We start from the raw sequence: 21,707 nt of genomic DNA on the forward strand, positions 1-21,707 counted from the left end.
AGCAGAATGTTGGTCAGGCGTGAGACACGTACCGTCACCAGTCGGAAGCGCAACTGGTAGGACAACTTGAACCCTTCCAAGGGTTTTAACATCCTCATGAAGGTCCATGAGGATGTTAGAAATATTCGAAATCTACTAGTATACAGTCACATATAACTTGGGCATCCCGAGCGTTTCATCTTCGCTCACACAGGCGCCTATATGAGTCTGACAAATATCTATCATTCCGCCTTGAGCTGACCTTTGGCTGTTCAGCTCTGCCAGTTATTTACCTAGATATTAGGTAATAATGACTTGCAGCACTAAAAATATCTAAAACTTAGTATAGACCTCTAATACATACATGGGTTCTAGGATGCAATGATACTTATATGCAGTGATGATACCGTAGCAAACCCCGAAAAGATCAAGGACCGATCAATAGTAATCGAGAGCAAAAGAAAAGGCAAAGCCACCTCGCGTCTATGATGCTGCGCTAGGCAATACCTGGTTAAAAAAAGGGAAAACCTCATATGTCTTTATTTCGGATAGTCTGTTGTCACTCTATGAGCCAAGTATGTGTCTTCGGGCTTCCCGTACTGTATGACTGATGCTAGAAAGACCAAGTTTGCCTAGAATCTCATCACGTAGTAACGGATATTTGTTGGAGTCAAATCCATCCGCTGAAATACGGGCCCATTGTCTCGTCAACGCACTTGAATGAATCCAATCATATTTTGCAACGGGAAAAAAGACCCCGTTTGCCTTTTCACATGCCTTGCATGTTTGGATCAGAACGACAAAACGCGGTATTTTCTCGATAGTCCATCGTGCACGCCGAATAAGTTTTGGAGCCCCACAGCTCTTGCATTGAAACAGAATATATCCCTTTTCTAGATCTTTTCAAAATTGTATGGAATTCTTCGATTGATTCTTGCTTGGCTTTGAGCTGCGGTATTCGATTCGATGGTGAGACACAGGTCTCCAAATATTTCGTGAACCTTCCAGTGACCAGCTATGACGATGATGTACCTGGTTTTAATTTGGACTGGGTGTGGTACGGACGGGTTCAAGCCCAACCGACGAGGAACACTTCCTGAACTTGATTGCCCACTATGTGAAGGGCCTCGATGGCTGGCCCTCAGGTTACAGTAGAATGTGGGGTAAATAGGCTTTTTATAAAGCGCTTGTCCTAGGGCCACAACTGTTCTAGACCTACCCTACGTATGTATTTCTAACAGCGATATTTCGATATTGCGTCCCTTCTTCTCACTTCATTTTCTATTTGTCATATCAATCATTTTGTTGAACTGCTCCATCCCTCTTATTTCTTACTTATGATTGGACTTTTACTATGTAGTTCCTTTTGTGGATAACGTGATTCACAAAGGAGCTGGCCACCCCACAAGACATAGTAAACACCATGTAATTTGATTAGATTTATCCCAACAACCAAATGCTATGAGTAACTGTAGATTAATATTCAAATTGAACGTGCCATAGAAGATATTGTATCTGAATTTGATTTGATTTGAACAACTATTCCATGGCATTGACAATAAAAGTACATGATGAAATACGTATTTTGAAGATAAATACATATATCCCGACCACCAGCATTCGTTTCCGATCAATATTTGGTACTTTGACTAGCTCTGGCACCAAGAATATATTACTTTAATATTCTCTCACAAATATATGTGGTTGTTGAGATATAATGTTGTAATTTATAGCTTTATGTATCGTGTTTTGGGGTGGCCAGCTCGTTTGTGGCTCACGTTATATTGTCATCACGGATCTGTCTATAAATGGCCCAGTTCCATAGTATGCGCTTTCAGTTGCCATTCTGCCCGAATGCTGTGGGAATGCCTCCATATAAACATCTGTGCTGTAGAAATATGTATGAAGTTCCAACTTCAGTTGCTATATCGGGTCGAGACTGCTCCATCGTTAACCATATAAATCACGATCCAGGCGTCACTCCCAACAGCATCTAAATAACAGGGAGTTATATTAAAGAAAGTATTTTGCTAATGTTGTGGAGTTCTCACCTACCAGCGTATTGTATAACGAGGCTCAGTGGATGCACGTCAGACTGCCTGATTTACCGCATCATTGGTAACGGCATGACACCGATCTGAGTTATACGCTTGTATCTACTGGTACAGATACTTTTACGGAAACTTTATTTTGTGGTAGTATCTACGAGGGCTTAACAGCTGTGCCACTCTCGTAGTGATCGGTTGAGCCAGGCTGAACGGTGGGCATGAACACAAGTGCCAACCGGACTGGAGCCCGAGATATATATCGGATGAGCCGTATACTTCTGGTCAATTACCTATATTACCTGTAGGTATACGTGGTATAAAAAGACAAAGAATGAAAAAAAAACTAAGCTCTGAAGCGCAAGGCAGCACCTGGAAAGTTGTTATTCTGTTTCACGCGAGAATAGGCATGTCCACAGCCTTCCATGTCGTGGGATTGGGGCTCACATATATTCCGAGACTGCTGATTTTGCTTATATATTGTAGATTTTCCATATCTCTCCACAAGTAGCACCGATAACTCAGGGGTAGAGTGAGGATTTGCAGTGTCCTAAGTCGGGCGTTCAAATCGCTCTCGGTGCTTGTCCTTTTTTTTTTTTCTCCAGCAACGTATGTACATCATCACTATATATTTACGTTGGAGAAGTTGTCTGTGTACCAAACATTTTAACATTCGATCTAAGTTTCTCTGAGTTCGTCGTCTAGTGATTTTGTGAGTACATAAGGTATTTGTTAAGATACCACGGGTCGCGTGGAGACTCCACCTCACGTGACGTTACCCTTTTAGCTACTTATTCTTAGGATAAGGAATGAAACAACCTTCACATATCCCATGTTCCACAATAGTATTGACCCACTTATCAAATTTTCCCCCCATCGGATCATATAACCATACATTACAATTCATTTTCATGCCAGCACTGATAACTCAGGGGTAGAGTGAGGATTTGCAGTGTCCTAAGTCGGGCGTTCAAATCGCTCTCGGTGCTCATTTTTTTCTCGCTCTGCCATTGATTAGAGAATTCGTCATTCGATGAAAATCTTCCATTTCTTCCTTAAAAGAGAGCGAGTGGGTATCTCTCATGGTTATAGATATGAATTAGCTAAACATGCGAGTTTATCATATATGATCAATGACTGTCCCTTAGTATGATTATGATTCCTCCTTTTGCTTAATATTCATCGGCATTAAAATTGTATAAATATGTAGTATTAATAGCCTAGTGATGTTGTGGGCATTGTGAAGACACGGAGATCATCTGGTTGTTTGTACTTGTTTGAATAGTCATCTGACTTCCCCTCAGTGCCAAAGCCAAAAGCCACGTGTGCAGATACCAGTATCCAGTTTATGTTTATGAATTCCATCCTTTCCAGGATCATATAACTAATTCTCGCCGTAGCGCCGTGCCTGCACCGATAACTCAGGGGTAGAGTGAGGATTTGCAGTGTCCTAAGTCGGGCGTTCAAATCGCTCTCGGTGCTCAATTTTTTTGTCTATCTGGACCTATGTTTGATGTATCGTTTAATGGATTGTTCAATGGCCAGGATGATGAAATGCAGAAGTTCTTCCCTTTGCTCGAAGGTAACATTGGTCCAATATCTCAACTGGAGCATCTGCATGGTTCTAGTCTTTGAATTATACCCAGGGCATACCAATGCAAAATAGCCTTGTCTTTAGATTTTATTATAAACTTGATCGATATTGCTACATAAAGAATTTCAAATTATCTACTATGTATATACAAAGCTGTTTTTGACGAGCTAAGGATATGAACGGAGAAAGCCCGGGTCTACAGAATAGTCGACATCGCAACTATCTAACTGATTGAGTATTCCTCATACATCGCCACATGCGGAAGGAGAGAAAAGGAAAGGTTCGCTCGAAGCTACATAGTAAAATATGATATAGGAATTGGTTGCCCAAGGCGTCAATGGAACAGTCAACCTTGCGCCCCACTGGACGATCTGCATCTTGCACCGACACATCTCACCATGAAATAAATAAAACCCCGCCTGGAGCTTCACTGGACTCATAATTGATACTAATCATCCTTGTCGTACACGGTCATGGATCCGCTTTCAATATCAGCGAGTGTAGCTGGCCTCACGGCAAGCTGTGTCCAAACTGCCGAAACGCTGCGTGACCTTAAAGACAAATTCGAAAATTCGACAATGCCAATCTCACCATTTCCGCAATATGTACAGAAACAACACTGATATCTGCGTCCATGTCTCATATCCAGAGCTGCATGTTACAAAGCCCGGAAGCCGTATCGGCTAAGCTACAAAGCCAACCAAGTCTCGAGTCAACTCTTGATCAGGCTCTGACGGGGTGCTATGTGGTTTTCGATAACCTTGAACGCGAGATCCAAAAACTGACGGAGTCAGAAATACAATAGACTGCAGTAGAGTTGAAATTTAATTCAAAGATACGCTATATTTGGAGTGAAAGTACGATGAAGGATCTTTCAGCCCAGATGCGTGGTCTTCAAACAGCACTTACCCTCGTCATACAGTTACTGGGACAGTGAGTGCTTATTCAACTTCATGTACAAAACTGCTTGAAGCAGGTGATGGATCAAAATACAGCAATCCCCAATGAGGTAGCCCAGCATACTTCCCGCATCTCTTCGTCTGCGAACAAAGCTTCGCGAGCTCCGAAGTCCATTTATAACGTTCCTTCAAACCTTTAGTGTCTCTGAAGATGATGCTTCACTTTATAGCTCGAGGCTGTTTGCCTTTGATGATGAGGTCGTCAACTCAACTGCTTATCGCCAGGTTCTGGCAAATGCCTATGCTCGGGATAGTTCCACAGGTGCGAGAATCACGAACGATGCAACGTGTCCCCAAAGCGAAGAAATCGTCTTGCAAAATACAAAAAACGCAGTATTTATCCGGTATGTAGGCGACACGGTTATTATCTGGTGTGAAATGTTCTGATGACGATCATGCATACACTAGATTCCGCTACGCCAACACCCTCCATGATTGGAACTGGAGAAGGAATTGAAGCAAAGAGAAAGTCACCTACAGTAACATCATTAAGCTCATTTACGCCCCTTGCAATCTATCCAGTGAAGGAGTTTCTACGCAAACGGGATTTATCCGCGTGAGGAGATTACTGGCAAGAGAAGCCGGATCTCTCTGCTGTTCCAAAGAAAGAAATCAGTCGTCAGAATCTACTCCATGACATTATACTCACCGAATAAGATTTTCTCCGGCATGTTCAACTTGTACATTGTCTTTATTACTACCGCCTAGCCTTTGCACCATTTACGATCATGTCTAGTGGGTCAAATAAAGAATTTGCGGAGAAAACATTTGGCTTTCATCAACCATTTTATCACTTGCATAAATTGCTCCATACGACCCACTGATAAAGAGGAAATGACGAAAAGTCGTGGATTACAAACTTCTCCGATATCTTTCAGAGCTGGCTCGATGAAGCTGCTCCATTTTATCTGGAATTCTGTGCCCTGTATCCGCAGCTTCACTTCGCGCTCAAAGTTGAGGCTAAAAAAAAACGCAAGGTTCAAACGTTTCTTAAATGATACTAGAGATCATAAAATCTCCTCTCATCTAAGTTTGGATACATACATGAAGGCTCCTGTTAATCGTCTCTCAGCTTATGCGCTGCTCCTTACCCATAGCCTCAAAGGTAGTGAGCCTACTGATGAGCGACATGGATACCACGCCACAGAAAAGGATATCCAGGGTATTCGGGATCCGATACGAAAGTGTGGTATTGAGATCGCCAAGGCCCAGAACGAAGTGGACATGAAAACACTATGCGCGCAGATCAAATCCACACTAAGAAATGAAATTATTTCGTCGGATTCGCATATCCTCTTTGATGAAACATTGTCTCATTAGAGGACTGGTCTTCGAAGAGCTTCTCAGTTGAGAATTGTTGTTCTTGGATCCTCGGTTCGCCCAATGGTACTAGCGTTGATCAAGACCTCCAAGCAGATGCAAATACAAGATGACACGGACTCATATGAGTTAGTAAGAGAGGTCAGTCAGATATCTGCATAGCTCACTTACCCCTGGGTTTAGTGAATGCATCATATTAACGAGAGCATGTGCAGTTTGACGTTCAATCTCCCGGAACCCTCCACGTCAGGTCTAGCACCAGCACGGTCAACAAGGAGCAATTTATCATGAATCTTTCTCAAGGTGGCCACGAGCCTGTGTTGAAATTGGGTAGCACCAGTATCAAAAGTACAGGGGGCTTCTAGATACCGTGAAGACGATAGGTGGAGAGGTCGAAGATCCAGGGGCCATAGATGGTATAACAGGGGCTATCAAAAATATCGGGATACTATGATAGTTGGCAGACTTCCGAATGTATGACCTGAGAATATTATAGAATTTTCACACTCCAGTTGAATAATCCGAAACCTTGTAGTTCATATTAGTGTTCCCCGGTGGCCTATTAGCAGCCAGCAAACGAGGTTTAGTATTTTTGAAAGATACTGGCGTATTTGGCTCCACTTGATCTGATATCCGTGCACCCACTGCCCTAAGGTAATCTTGATATGAATCTTTGCAATTTTGAATCACTCACCCATCTCAATGAGAACAACATTTTGCACAGGATATAACCCTAATTCAAGTGCCCTCTAATACATACGACCACAGGGCGTGGAGAACAGGGCTTTCCGTCCGCTCAGCCGTACTTAAGCCATATACTAAACACGGTCAGTAGCCAAAGAGTCCTGGATCTTAAAAAAGTGTCAGGTTCCACCGTGAAGCCATGTAGTGCATGGCTTCACCGTACTAATCCTCCAGGTCCTTTGTCAGGAGCCCCTTGACACTAAAATCTCATGAATATTATTCAATCCCGTGAGCAAGGTAGAATGTGCGGTTAAGGCTCAAATGCTATGTATTAATGTGAAGGTATATTTCATATTTCGTCTTCGGCGATTTACGGGGCACCTTCCAATCACAAGCTAATCCATCACTGCACAATGTTGCTTCGGTTGCATTAGGGTTGGGGACGGTTTTAGGTTGGTGGGGCAGATGCAGCTGCTAGGCCGGAATATATTTAGTGCGGCGACCTTTATTATTATGATATCACTTATGCCCCTCATCTACGAACATCTCAGAATCAACTACCATTAATTCATCAGACTACGGAATAAGCCTATCAATATGGAGCCCTCAAAATCAGCTGTAAACATACCTCCGATAATATACCACACAGCATCACTAACATAAACCAGCCCAACACCACTAGCGCTACACCTCCCAAAATCACCTCTACCCCCCAAGAATACCTCTCCGCGCGTGCCAACCTCCTCGTCTCTGAAAAAGCAGCAACCCATCATCTCCAATCTCTCGCCTCTGCGCGCCGCAACTCCCTTCCCCTTCTTCATATCCCCAACGCCTCCCACTTTAAATTTGACACCGAGCAAGGAACCGAAGTCTCCCTCGTCGACCTTTTCAATAATCGTAAACAACTCATCCTTTACCATTTCATGCTGGCGCCAGGTGAAAAGGAGGGCTGTATGGGGTGTACATTTTGCATGGATCACATACCTCCCTTGCAGCATCTACATAGTCGAGATACGAACTTTGTGGTGGCCGCTACGGCACCTGTGGATGAGATATCGGCTTATAAGAAGCGGATGGGGTGGAAGTTTCCGTTTGTGAGTTCAATGAAGACGCATCAGCTCTGGGACCAACTAGAGCAAAATGGCGAAGTGGTTGCTTGGAAACCTGGTAATGGATATTTTGGTCTCAATGTATTTGTGAAAGGTGGTGATCAGACCGGGATCGGAGCGGGTACAAAAGAGGGCGAGGTATATTTGTCGTATGGAACAACTGATCGCGGAATGGAGGCGTTATTGGGGACTTATGCCTTGTTGGATATGACGCCATTAGGAAGGCAGGAGGTGGGGAATGGTATGGGGCAGTTCAGGAGGGTGGATGAGTATGATGAGAGTGTTGGTGGGAATTGATAGACGGATTAATAGGTATGTGTTTTTTTTTCCCCTGGAGAATCACTCCGAATGTAAAGCCTGCAGTCCAGATGAGCGATGAGTATAGACGAGCGAATCATATGGAGCTTGGGATGCCCTCATTACTTCCGCAATTTCTACCTCAATAGTCATGGCCTGAGAATGAAGATCCAAGTCCCAAATTACACGGCTTCATTCCGACCCTCTGTGAGAAATTGCAGCCAGTCCAACCTAGCGGATACGTTAGCGGTCTGTGCGGGCCAAGATGAGCATATTATGCTGCAGCATCCCAACCATTTGTGTTTCTTTGTACATGGATTAGCAATGAGGAATTGGTTATCTCCCCATTACTTTCTACCCATGAGGTCACAGATCGAGAAATCGATGGCACTCTTTTACCGTAAGCATGATTCCCCTTAGGAGACAAATACCGTGAGCTAGGGACGGGAGGTAGCATGTACAGCAGGAATTCACTCCAACTGGAGTTCAAATCTGCTCATCGGTCAATGCATCTTGCAGTTTCAAAATTCAAATCGAAGATTGTAGCATATAACAAGGTATAGTAAAAGTTCGAATATCTCTAGACATTTGACGGGGCGTCCTTTAACCTGATATTCCCGAGTGCCGAGGCATATGGAAACATCCCATCCTTGTAGATATCTCTGCATGTATTCTGTGCATCACTTTTCGACACTGTACGACCAAGATTCATCCAACGGATCTTGGGACCGCATGTAAGCCATAGTTTCCATGGTAATACTCCTCCACGGTTGCCATATTTCGAAAGAAGCATTCATGACGCTGAGATCAGAGCATTGGTCCTTGTCATAGCAGCTTTACAATATAGTGGATTACTGCGACCGGGTTACTTGAAATGGTAGTACGGGTAAATCTGTAATCAGCCTGTCCTATTAGTAGCGGGTGACTGGCCTATTGTGTCGACCGATCTTTAAATGAGTGGCCTGTAAATTGCGGCTTGATCCCGGGATCCTTGCAGATATACAAAGATATTGTGGCGGTTTCTTCCATTTAGCTGGCAACATTAGTACAGATACTCCGTACTAAAGCATCCCACCGGGGATACTCCTACTGTGGATCACAGATACCCTTCTCTAAAATACAAACTTCCAACAATTCGTGGGCCCGCCATATAACTAGATTAAGCCTCGATTTAGCGTACCGAAGAAGAATTTAATCTCTAGTTGATATACCGAGAAACGATCCCCGGGACAAGTCGGCATGCATCAATTGAGCAACCCTAGTTAACCATGCTGTCGTTATGGCAACAAAGTCCAAGTGTCTGCTGGAGACCGGAGGAAGGCAATATGATGGAGGTATGAGTGGTGATAAAAAGTACGGCAGGTTTAACCAAGTACCACGTCATCCGTGCAGGGGTCTGCAGGGTGTTCAGGTAAAGGGCTGAACAGAGGGCACTAAATCCAACGAATCAAAAAAGAAGATTGGGTGAGTACGGATATACAACAGCAGAGATTCGTATATGGTCATCATGCTACTAGGTACCAGATAAGGTTAGATCGTTTCTCGGTATATCAACTAGAGATTAAATTCTTCTTCGGTACGCTAAATTCGGTAGAGAGTGGCTGTTATCTTATACAGCTCACCTTCTCTATTCTTATCGATGAAAATAGTCTGCAATATTAAAAAAGCTTTGAGCGATAACCAGAACCTAGTCTTTGAAATCGTGATCTAACAGAAAGCATCACTTTGTATATTAGATCTGCAATCGCCGACTATATCCATAAGCAGGCATAGAGATTATGTGCAGATGCCAAAAGACCGATCGTTTCAAGGGAAGACCTTGGCTCAATAGTATTCAAAGCAAACTGAGCTAAAAGGAGTCAGTGCAGTGGTCGCTCAACCCAGTATGATTCTCACCCCGGCTCACCCCATTCTCACCCGGACGGCACCCACTGCACTACTTGCTGTGTTTTAGCCACACGCCGGCAGGTTAGTAGTATGGTGGGTGACCACATGCGAATCCCTGCTATTGTATGTTTTTGTTTTTGCTATTTTTTGGTTGCTTTCGTCTTTGTTGACTTGCAGTACCAGATGAAAATGATTATCACGAATATGCGACCTCGAGTGCCATGGGTAAGAATGCGGAGACGGAATATGTCCGACTAAAACGCTCTGAAAATAATGGAAGACTTATGTTATTTCGATTATAGGAGAAACAGAATTCTGCAGAGACGACCGCTCAACCAAACAATCAACCTAGGGCCTAGCCCTTCGAGAGACTATGAACACACGCGTACGGGGTTTACAAAGAAATCATAGTAGAAATAGTATTGCTGTCAATTTTGATTCGACATGTGAGTCTGTATTTTTCCTGAGTACCAGCACTTCTCTCCGTACGAGCAGCCTGTAATAGAAGAAGTAGACTTAGGACTCCCATTCATATTCTGGTAGTTCATACACATCAGAATGGACAGAAGCACTGCCAAATAACTTGTTGAAGAACCACGGAAGACGACTCCAGCAAATAAAAGCAAAAATCCAATTCCTCACCCAAATGCCCCAAGCAGTCTGAGGCGCGAATACCCCAGGAACCAACGGTGGGATATTCTGCATCTCGTTGACCAGCGGGCGAACCTGCTCTTCATACCCCTTCAGCCCTGTTTCCAGGTCACCTCGATTTTTCCCAACCTCGCCTGCTAAGATATAGGCACCGGTAAGAGCAAGACTGGTGCCAGTGCCTGTTGGGCCGGGAGCGTAGCCGGCATCACCAACCATGACAAATCGCCCTTTAGATAGGGCTGGCGGTTTGACTTGGACCCATTCGCTGGCATAGAAGTCATCGGATTCCATCATAGCCCGAAGTACCTCATCGCATTTCCACCCTGCTCCACCGAATTGCTGAGCAACAAATTCTTTCAACGCATCGGTGCCGAGCTTGTTCGCCTGGCGAAATCCCGACATTGCATCAGGAACTTTGCGTGGTTGAATGCTCATAAGTGTGATACGATTTCCTCCGCTGGGGTCAGGGCCAATGGCAATAGTACGGCCACCAATAGCGCTATATCCATAACCCATCTGGCTCCCGTTAAGAAGGTCTTTCTTGATAGAGAAATAAGCCGCCCATGAGTTGACGGGTCGCATGTAGTCACGCACACCGCAGCCGAGTCCAAGTGCTCTAGTTCTGGATGTTGCACCATCACAAGCGACGACAAGGTCGAATTCTGCGGGTGGTGTTCCATTCATGAAATCGACTTGGATGGGCCCGTCGCTCTTCTCGTCGTGCTGCATAGAGGCAACTTGCTCTCCAAAAACGTAGTCGACATTTTTATGGTCTTTGCTCAAGTCAACTATGATGCGTGACAAGTCACCGCGCAGAATTTCATATTCAGAGACCAGTGACTGCTGGTCAGGGTCTCCGGTAGATGTCATAGTTCCATATGAACGACCATTATGGTCGACCAGACTGATACCATCTATTTGTTGGAGGGACGCACGCACAGCTTCTTCCATGCCAGGCATTTTCCGCATAACGGACACACCCGCTGTCCGAATGTCGATATTTTGTCCATTCGTCCGCAGTTGAGGGAATCGTTCGATGACCGTTACTTTGGCACCGGTCTTTGCGAACCAGTATGCTGCGGTTGGACCTGCAATGGAGGCACCCACAACCAGGACCCTTAAGTTTGACATAATTTAGATAATTGAAAACTTTCTTATATTCAAAAAAGGAACCACCAAGTGCAACGAAACCGAGATAATATTTATACAAAAGCGATCTATCAGGATATGCTTGCATTTGCCTCGGGGCCGAGCATAAGCGGGATATTATTGGTCCAACGAAAGTATCTCGGTGACCGAGCGACCGAGTAACCAGCCAATCAAATTCGGTCCTTGGATGTCCCGTATAGTAAGATCAATCTGTGAAAGGCGAGAAGAGAGTGTCTGTAATCTTCTTTCTGGTCATATAATTCAGAATTTAATTATAGCTGCCAGTAATTAATCCAGTCCGACATATCGAATTCGAAATCATGATCCATATTGATATTCGCGGTGGCCAGACTCGACGCGCCGCTCGTAAGTGATGAATCGCTCGATGATGTCGCATTATAAAATGGAAATATCCCATCATCTACTTTGTTCTGCCGATTTTCTTGCTTCCGTCGCGCATGCCTCAAGGAGCCGATGAATTCTGGGTCTGCAAGACCTCGCTCTGATTGCCAAGAATCCCAAGCTTTCAAGGTGAGTCGTCCAAGGGCTACATCCAGCACTTTTTTGCCCTCGAAAAGTTCATCGTGGTTCTGATAGAGCTGAGCTATGGACTTCCAAGCATTCTCGATTTCCTCGTGGGAGAGAAAGGCTCGGTCTTTTAGTAGCGTTGCTAGCATGAAAATGAATGAGTCCCGCGTCCCCCACAGAAAAAAAGGTTTGATATGCCATTGGAATCGGTCGGTTCCTCCATGGGCATGGACAGCCGCATCAGTGTCCAAGGTTTTCTGCGCGAGTTGAATTAAAGCCCTCTTCTCTTCCTTGGTGGCGGTCTTATCCCATATTTTTGGGAGACGTAGTTTGAGCCGCATGGCCGTTACTCCTGATCTTGCAAGACCGATAGTGAGGAAGTGCAGAGGATTGACAATATCACAATAACGAATGAACTTCTCCTCTACTTCGCTTTCCGCTGCAGCAATGACCTTTTCAGTCTCCTGTGTCTCTGTCAAGCTCCATTTTCTTGCTCCGTTGATTTTTCCTCCTGATTTGGCCAGTCTCTTCCCAATACATGCGCGAGATAGGCAGAAAATCATATCGGTTGCGCCATTTTGCTCGACCGGTTTCTCCGTCATGCCAGGCCAAATCTGGTCATCGTTTATATTGAGCGGAGGTTTGGTATCCCAGCCTTCAGGTAGGCTGACGTAGTCGATTCCAGCAGATTGACTCGCTCTGGAATCATGTGGAAAGACCTGATAAAACAGCCGGCGTCTCATTTCCACCTCGAATGGCGGTAGACCCAAGCCTTCTCCGTCACGATGAAGGCCAATTCTTTGTCCTATGCGAGCAGATATCCCAGTCAGGATCCAGTATGTGTGTGGATCATATGTGGAACGGCTAGATAAAAGGAATAGGTATAGTCCTTGCAAGACAGAAATCTCCGTCGTCCTCAGAAATGAGGCATTCACTAAAGCCTGCCGCGCAGCAAAGCTAAACCGTTGCATCATTGTTGATCTGTTCTGTCCGAATTTCTTCTTGCATTCTTCTGCGGATATAGAGTAAATTGCGCAGTGGTAGATTGCAAATAGTAAACATTCATCTGTTCTAGATGCTGTTTCGGGATATTCCGATACAGACTCGACCAGTTTGGCGGTCGAGGGGATATGTAAAACCTTGCATATAGGTTCCACGTTTTCCGCGTGCATCTTCCAGAGATGCATGGCTTCTACATGACTCGGATGATACTGCAAGATGTCTTGCTGGCAGCCTAACAAAGCTCCGCTCAACGGATCTAGAGCCATCTCCCCAACAGTATTCGAGATAAAATTATTTGTTTCATTCTCTTCCTCATCATTAGATAGATCCTGCATTTCATCATCTCCCAAATTGTGCCACATATGACTATCAATATAGCGTGAACGACCATGACCAGTCAATAGTTTGCCAGTTTTTGACGCAACTGAATTGGGGTGATTGACTGATGCCGATGGCTGAAATGACGGTTCCCCAGTTTCAGATGTATCAGTATCCAGAAGGCCATTCTCCCGCAGTATTTTCTCATAATGGGCTAATTTTTCGATGGTATCATCGCCCAGTTTCCGTTTTTGAGACCTTGGCTGCGGTGCTTGGTAGACACAGCTAAATCCTCCCTTGCGACACCTGGAACAAGTCGGGGCAGCTTTATCACATTTCACTTTTCGCCGAGCACAGGTTCGACAGATAAAGGGCATGGACGGTTGTATCGAATCTTTGCCGCTGTCTGCACTGTGGCCCGCTCTTGCTGGAGCAGGGGCAATGGGGACTGGTCCACTCCGTGATGCTCCATCTGTGGCCATTTGAACTCATGTGATTGAAGCAGCCCAGTGCTTTCCGATACTTTAGGCATTGATATCTTGGTCTATGTCGGTTGCCGTGGAATCCATAAATCTTCCATGGTTGAAATTGAGGCTGAGATGGGATGTTGTTCTGGCTCTTCACCGCTCGGCGACCCTGTATAATCTGGTGCATGATTGGTTTCTCTCTTTCAATTCTCTATACGCTTATATCTTTCCTATTATTCCTTTTGCATTCTCACCATTATATTTCCAAGATACTATCAAGTTTTTGAGTTCTTGCAGTTTTGGAATACTGCTTACAATTACAAGAATGTATTTCATATTTGTAAATTTCTGGCAAAATGAAGACGGGAAAAATAGTCTCGAATATACGGCATTTGAGAACCCCAGTGAAAAAATGGATATCCTACAAGATGACTGGTATGCTGCCACATACTGAGAGCCAATACGGTCCTCTTACCGACTGTAGTGAAGCAGACAGCCATAATGAGAATTACAGCATTGCTTGATTGAAACCCAAAGAATCGGTGCTCTTTTCCATGAACAGCATGCTTGAGGAGCATGAATTAAAAACTACACTCTCCACTGTGGAGTATTAGCACATTGGGACATACATAATATGCATTACAATAATGTGGTGTATCTTCATACCTTCTGTTGATCTAAAGGGACCTTACGAACACGGCGGTATTTAGCATAGCAATCTATAATTTTATCCGACACCCCAGCATATTGTCATTCCTGCATTATTGTAGTCACGATATCACACTAAAAATCAGCTTCTCTTGTATTGGGATAGACAAATCAGTATCGACTTGTTCAGAGAGTCAATTTTTCAAAGTTAGAGTCGGGCCCAGTTGGAACTGGATCACAGCTTGCTCTAGCATGCTCCTGTAGAAGCTTCGCAATTGTCATATTTCCTTTTTGAGTTGCCAAAAATAGCGGTCCGGCCTTTACGATCCTTCATATCTGTTTTCGCACCCTTTTTGAGTAATAGATTCACCATAGACTCATTTTCATTGATCGCGGCCAACAATAGCGGTGTCCGGCCATGACGATCCTGTACGTCTGGCTTCGCACCATATTCGAGTAATAGATCGGCCATAGACACATTTTCTTGAATCGAGGCCACCAGTAACGGGGTATAGCGAGTATTAGTATCATATGCCTCCATATCTGCGCCGTTTTCCAGCAATAGCTTGACAATAGTCTCATTTCCCGCTGTGGTGGCCAATAGCAACGACGTTGCATGTGAGTCATCGAAATCTCTTGCTTCTATCTTGGCATCACTTTCTAGTAGAAGCTTGACTAGGGCAATATTCCCTCTGGAAGTGGCTAATAATAGACATGTCAATGATGTTATACGCGAAGTGCCAGGTTGAGGACAAATCCTCCTGTCTTCCGTGTTGGCACCTCTGTCGAGAAGCATTCTAGCAATAGTGATATCTTCATATTCACAAGCTTGCAGTAGCGGCGTGTAACCTTTGCTATTTTTTTGGTTGGTTTCAGCGTTCCTGTCAAGAAGCAGCTTAATAATAGCGATGTCTCCATTTTCACAAGCCCTCAGTAGCGGCGTGTATCCTGTCCTATCTTTTTCATTGACTTTAGCATTCCTGTCAAGAAGCAATTTAACAATATCCTTATGCCTGAACCGAACGGCAACAGATAGCAGAGTTTGTCCGCTACTATCCTGCATATTGATAGAAGCACCTTTTTCAAGTAACATTTCAACGATAACCTTATGCCCATTGCGAATGGCGGATTCTAGGGGTGTTCTTTCAGAGTTGGCTTTCGAATCCAGTTCAATATGGCTCCTTGTCAGGAGCAACCATACAGTATCATTGTCACCCGAGCATGCAGCATCCAGCAATAGGCCCGATGGATCCTCACATGTCATCAAGTTATTTATCTTGTCCGAAGGGTAGATGTGTCTCTCAGCTTCTATCTTCCATTGTTTGATAGACTGCTTTCTCTTCCGTCTTAAATGACCGGCTTCGATACAGATCCTTCTCAGCGGATAAGGATACGGTTTGAATTTTGTCAGATCAAGCCGTGAAAAGTTTGCACTGTCCACTCTCCGAAAGAGCTTCATTGTCAATGATGTATCCTGCAGGTAGATGGCAATCAGACCACCCTCGTCATTTTTGTATTTGCAGTGAAGGATCGCGATCCCTAGTGCTTCACCTCCGATGCCGGTAAAATTGAGCTCTAGGTAGATGCCCCTGCTGCTCGAAGTGGCAGCGTCACCTCGGAAGCCGAATGGTACGAATGGAATAATGTCGTGAGAATCAGCAAATGCATCTGGGGATACAGCCAGTAACCCTGCTCGGCTATCCTCATGTCTCCATGCGAAGAGGGTATGATCATCAGTAACACGCATTATTTCCTCCTGGAGCCTCACAAAAGCATTTTCTCCTTCTCCATAGATGAGTGGTATATGAACTCCAAACAGTCCCAACAAACTGTAGGCACGATCTTCGATCCTGGATGTACTTCTATTGGCAGCCCATGACATCTTCTGAGCAATGCAAAAATCATCGACGTCGCTTCCTCCAGAAAATAGACTGGGGGGTATTGAGGTACAGTCGGAAATAACCTGCAGATGGTCCTCTTTGCTCCCAAGTCGCGTCCACATTGCATCGAAGAATTCGAGATTTGCGGGAGCAATAAGTTCCTGGAGTGTCCATCCTCTGGTAAACCACCTACTATCCTTCATTTCCTTTTGTGGCACATCTGCAAGATAAGCGAAGCAGATCCCGGCTTGCTCATACCATTTATACATGGAATTGATTGCTTCGGATAATTCTGCGCTGCTGGTCTTATCAATGCAGAATGTGTCTATCCAAATCCATTCATAACCCATGTGCCAGGCAAGCAAGCCACACTTCTCGATCTTGTCAAAGCCTTCTTTCTCACTTGCCCGAGCTAAATCTCCTTCCATATCTTGAAGGGTGACTTCGCCTTGCTCCCAAGTATGTGACAAGATGGCATATCGCGGAGTTTCTGATTCGCTGAATTCTTTGATTTCATAGTTCCCATCTTCTATCTCTTTCGTATAAAGCAACCGCATTTCTGAGCTTGTTTTGGGATTATATTTCGGGTGACCCTGGTTGAATCCAAGGGTAAAGGCTGGGAGTCTCTGATGGCGATAGTTGCGATTGCTGGGACTAGCTCAGTAGCTGACTCCAAATAAGGGTAAACAGCATCTTTCAGCAGCTCAGGTGCCAAGAGGAAGATGTGTGAGTAATCAGATTGGGGCCAGTTTGCACTGCAATAGTTCATTCGTGCGTTTCGTATCCCGACAACACATCCTTGAAGCTGCTAACTACACAAAGGTTGGCACTTACTATACTATGCACTTATTGTAAGTGCATAGTACGTATGTAGACTTTAAGGCTCATCGTTAGCCCTAAAAGTATCGACGTAGCAACTGACACAAGTTTAAGATATCTTCTCTGGCATCGAAATACTTTCTGATTGATTATAGTACATGCAAATCCTTAGAAATGAAACGCCATGGCTATGTGATATTCGTGTTCGTAATGTCAATGTAATATGTCATCATAAATGAAGTATGTACTTCAGGGTTTTCGGGTATTCAAGACGAGATGTGCGATCAATACGCAGAAATTCAGCCAGTTTTCTTCAAACTGCCATCCGAGTTCCGAGCAATAACACCACACTCCTCTAGCAAAGGGATCAAACTCTTAATTCGTGCAGGTTTCGTCATAAAGGAATCTATCCCAGCTCCAATCGTGTCACGTTGTAAGTCATGCTGCGCAACACCTGTCAAAGCGATAATCCTGACAGGACTGTCGGTGCCGGATTTCTGTTCAAAGCCACGAATGCGTCTAGATGACTCGAGACCGTCCATTACTGGCATCGAAATATCTGGCAAGAAAATTAGCTCAGGGGCACATAGGTAGAGGAGTCGGTGAGAGACGATATTTACCCATGAAGATTAATGCAATTGAAGGCGCGTTTGCTTCGAAGAACTCAAGGGCCTCTAGTCCATTCGATGCAGTCGCGTAATTGCACTTCAACTTCTTCATGAACTCGACTAGAATCTGGATATTTATATTGTTGTCATCCACAATAAGAACCGTTGTCCTTGATGAGTCGTGTTGTTGGGGCTGTGAAAAGTCATTGGTATCGGATGAATTTGAAACAATCGACTCCTCGCTAGATTCGATGATGGGTGTTGGATGTACCTTTGGAGTGAAGTATGAGTCTTGCTGGTGAAGTGGAGTTCCGAAGTAATCGCTCCAGATGGAGTCGACGCTTGATTGACCAGTAGACAATGGTGCAGACACATTCGGGGATTTCCTAAAATCCGTTTCCTTGTCCTCCATTGCAGAAAATGCATTCGGCGTTTCGCTGGCACGGTCATCTTCAGAGGCGGTGATATCAATCCCTTTTTCTTGGCGTTCGAGACAAGTCTCGAATGCCTTCGCCAATTTCCGAGGTCCGAATGGTTGGCTGATGAATACGACAATATCAGCAGTTGGATGTTTTTGAGATTCCGCGAACATTGAATGTGCGATCCTAGGAGACGGGCATAGAACGATCACTGGCGACGAGGCTCGCTCCCTTAGTGACGGGCCAAAGGCCTTGATATCTAAATTACCCTTGCTGAAAGATTTAAAGGACAAGATGTAAAAGTCGCACTCGTGCAGGTTTGGCTGGAATGACGAGATTAGATGGATATCCATGAGGAAATCCTTCTGACATAGATTTTGCAGAGAGGAGCGCACAGCAAGGTCAGGTTCTGAAGACCAATGGCCTATGAATCCGACTGTCTTGGCGCGAACAAGGTCTTGAGCAGATGCAAGGGATGAGACCGTTGAGATGCTGTGTTGAGAAGGTAAGTCTGGCGCGGAGGTCTGCTCAAGGTCAACAGATACTTTGACTTCTGTTCCAACTCCTTTTTGAGAAGCGATTTCAACGCTACCTCCAAGAGAATGTACGATCCGCTGCGTGATATTCAGACCAAGGCCATTGCCTATAGTCATGCTATCCTCCTGGGCAAAAGCAGAGAAAAGTTCATTGCGCAAAAATTCGGTTTCAATGCCGCATCCGGAATCTCTGACAGTCAATTCAATGTTTGACTTGACCACCTCGCCACTCTCAAGTAAAGTCACCGGATCTGCGTTAAGCGAGACATGGACATAGCCTTTATGGGTAAATTTCAAGGCATTGCCGACTATGTTCGTCAGAATGGAGTGCCATGCCCCAGATAGGGTGATAAATCTCAAATCCGAAAGGCCGGCGATGTCGAGAACGACCTGAACTGCGTCTGGTGTATCAAACCGGCCTAATTGAAAGAACTTGCCACCACGGGAGGTATCGGCCGGATATTGCAGAACATTAAAGAAAGTATAGCCCGTGAGAATGGTTTCTACAGAATCCTCTACAACAGCTGCAAGTTCAACCCTAGCGTCCTCATGGTCCTCTCCAGGCGACGAGTCCCCGACAGTTTTTAAAAGTTGATCTTTATTGGGACCACCGGTATATCGAGTAGCGACAGAGGTTGCCCGAAGATCTTTAATACTTGCAAATTCCAGAAGTTGATTGATAGATCCGAGGAGTGTGAATGCGCAAGAGGAGATTGTGTGAATGAATCCTCGCTGCAGCGTGTTCATAACACTGGTATTCAGAAGGTCTGTCATACCAAATATTCCATGCAGAGGTGAGCGAAGCTCATGGCTCAGACCTGCAAGTAGGCTTGACTTTGCTTTCTCGGAAAAGACTGAATTAAGCCGATGGACTTCTGCCATCATACTATAGCCAAACGCAAATAAGAATGACAATTCATCGTCAGACGTGAAAACACGGCGGGGGGATTGAGTCCAGCAGATGTTTGCCGAGTACCATCTCCCTTTATGAGAATCCCAAAGCGGAGAAAAGATGATACTTCGAGAGTTGGGTGCGAGTTGCAAGAGTGTCTCGGCATCCTGGCGCAGAATCGCTTTGCGAGTTCTTTTATACTTCCTGCCTGGTCTTTGGGCTGTGCTTGTTGTCCTCTGTTGCTCGCTGCCTTGAGAAAAATTCTTGAAATTGCAGTCGCTTGTTTCACTCGCAGAGATCGAACCATCTTCGAAGAAATTGAAGATTTTGCCCTGTGGATATCGGCGTAAGAGACCCGCGAGAAATGGCTCGGACAAGGCGATTCGTCTATCCCCCGTCGATTCGTCATTAACACTCGAGGCATTAGAGGTTGAGAAGCCGAGTACTCGACAGGGACTTGAAGTATCTTTGCCAGAATCTGCGGCATGCGCAGTGGTATCCTCTTTCGTTTTCGCATTGGAGGGACCCCGAATTGGACCCTCGTCCCCCGAAGCTGAAGAATAACTTTCATGGCCGCTACCTTCATGATCGGACTTCTCCGCAGCCACAGAAGCACCATGGGTGCCGAAATTAGCGTCGAAGAAGATACTCCCCTCCACTTCTATGCTTTCGCGGATGATGTTTGCCGCACGCGAAAAGGCGTCCTCCAGCTGAACCTGGTGATCCTCCTTCGAAGCTATACGCTCCAGACTGGCTGGAGTGGTCGTTTCTGGGAGAGTTTTCAAAGGCAAATGGTGGTTCTTTCTTGCAACCTTTGAACGAAGAGGAAGAGATCTGTTCTTCGCACCAGATACTTTCATAGCTTTCGAAACACTGTCGGACACTTGTTTGTCTTGCTGCGTTTTATTGATACCTCCCTCAATATCATCGCCATATTCGCCCTTTAGGTAATTCAATTTCCCAGTAGCCTCCAGCCACGAATTCCGTAGACTACCTTTGCCCTCAAGAAAGCTTCCAATCCCGACTATCATACGCTCAGAGCGAAGATGCTGGGATCTCGACCGCGCCGACACCAAATATTCCATCACCGTTGTCCCCATATCCAGTAAGAATTTGGATGTTGTGGAATCCAGCGATGTACGAGGCTTGTCGTCCAAAACAGTATAAGCACCTATCACGATACCTTTGGGGCTAATGATTGGACTGGAGGCCAAGAAGCGGATGTTCGGGTAGCTCGTCACGTCTGGGTGATCTTTGAAATTTGGATCCTGGGTGAGATCGGGCACTACCCACAATTGATCCTTCAGCGGCGATGTGGTATTCAGAGGGAACCTTGACGGGTTGAAAAAACTGCGACTATATGACATGGTGCAATTTCCGATCCAGAGCCCATCGCGAGCTATATGATCGGTGTCATCCTGTAGACTAAGGGTCCGAGTGGATTCGGTTAAGATGTGCTGCTCATGTCGACTGAAAAGTGATATCAAAGCGCGTTGAGCATCGAGTCGCAAGGTTCCTAGCTGAGCAAAGGCAGTGATTGCTGGATCTGGAGAGGATCGAGGGGTGAAATCGGCCGACCGCGTGTTATCATCGAAATGTTCGAGTTTCCTTTCCAGGTGAGACGGTGGTAGATATCTGATATGAGGAACAACTTCCGGTCAGCACAGGGGAGTGACGTGGAGGAGCAATGCGGGAATCGACTGTGAAGTGGAGGAGACCGAACTAGTCCCCGGCATTCGCGAACTAGGTGTAGGTGCATCTGCAATGCTCACTTATAGAATTCCCGCTCCCTGGATGTCTCAGAGCTGACTGGACGCTGCTGTTCGAGAAAAGGAGCTGGGCGTGCCTCGGACATTTTGGTATGGGAGCGACAGTCGTAGACTCAATCTGGATCCCTTTCGATCATGTCGGCACAA

At 45.2% G+C, this 21,707-nt stretch overlaps 6 protein-coding genes across 6 annotated transcripts; 2 read left to right on the forward strand and 4 right to left on the reverse strand.

Moving 5' to 3' along the window:
• Positions 1-5,621: 5,621 nt before the first annotated feature.
• N7469_003721 (uncharacterized protein) lies at positions 5,622-5,897 on the forward strand (the record flags this gene model as incomplete). Its single annotated transcript, XM_056642641.1, has 1 exon — positions 5,622-5,897. One exon carries the CDS (start codon positions 5,622-5,624, stop codon positions 5,895-5,897), a length of 276 nt encoding a protein of 91 aa, XP_056502053.1.
• A 1,281-nt stretch (positions 5,898-7,178) lies between these two features.
• On the forward strand, positions 7,179-7,987 carry N7469_003722 (uncharacterized protein; the record flags this gene model as incomplete). The annotated part of the gene is made up of 2 exons (XM_056642642.1): positions 7,179-7,199; positions 7,250-7,987. 2 exons carry the CDS (start codon positions 7,179-7,181, stop codon positions 7,985-7,987), a joined length of 759 nt encoding a protein of 252 aa, XP_056502054.1.
• A 2,403-nt stretch (positions 7,988-10,390) lies between these two features.
• On the reverse strand, positions 10,391-11,656 carry N7469_003723 (uncharacterized protein; the record flags this gene model as incomplete). Its single annotated transcript, XM_056642643.1, has 1 exon — positions 10,391-11,656. One exon carries the CDS (start codon positions 11,654-11,656, stop codon positions 10,391-10,393), a length of 1,266 nt encoding a protein of 421 aa, XP_056502055.1.
• Positions 11,657-11,946: 290 nt separating this feature from the next.
• Positions 11,947-14,004, reverse strand: N7469_003724 (putative C6 transcription factor; the record flags this gene model as incomplete). The annotated part of the gene is made up of 1 exon (XM_056642644.1): positions 11,947-14,004. One exon carries the CDS (start codon positions 14,002-14,004, stop codon positions 11,947-11,949), a length of 2,058 nt encoding a protein of 685 aa, XP_056502056.1.
• An 880-nt stretch (positions 14,005-14,884) lies between these two features.
• N7469_003725 (uncharacterized protein) lies at positions 14,885-17,074 on the reverse strand (the record flags this gene model as incomplete). The annotated part of the gene is made up of 1 exon (XM_056642645.1): positions 14,885-17,074. One exon carries the CDS (start codon positions 17,072-17,074, stop codon positions 14,885-14,887), a length of 2,190 nt encoding a protein of 729 aa, XP_056502057.1.
• Positions 17,075-17,635: 561 nt separating this feature from the next.
• N7469_003726 (uncharacterized protein) lies at positions 17,636-21,646 on the reverse strand (the record flags this gene model as incomplete). Its single annotated transcript, XM_056642646.1, has 3 exons — positions 17,636-17,895; positions 17,957-21,426; positions 21,564-21,646. 3 exons carry the CDS (start codon positions 21,644-21,646, stop codon positions 17,636-17,638), a joined length of 3,813 nt encoding a protein of 1,270 aa, XP_056502058.1.
• Between the last annotated feature and the right edge of the window lie 61 nt (positions 21,647-21,707).

This window comes from Penicillium citrinum (assembly GCF_028827155.1).
Source record: "Penicillium citrinum strain IBT 23319 chromosome Unknown utg000003l:1.0-4596430.0:1.0-4598250.0, whole genome shotgun sequence".
In the NCBI taxonomy this organism is placed as follows: domain Eukaryota; kingdom Fungi; phylum Ascomycota; class Eurotiomycetes; order Eurotiales; family Aspergillaceae; genus Penicillium; species Penicillium citrinum.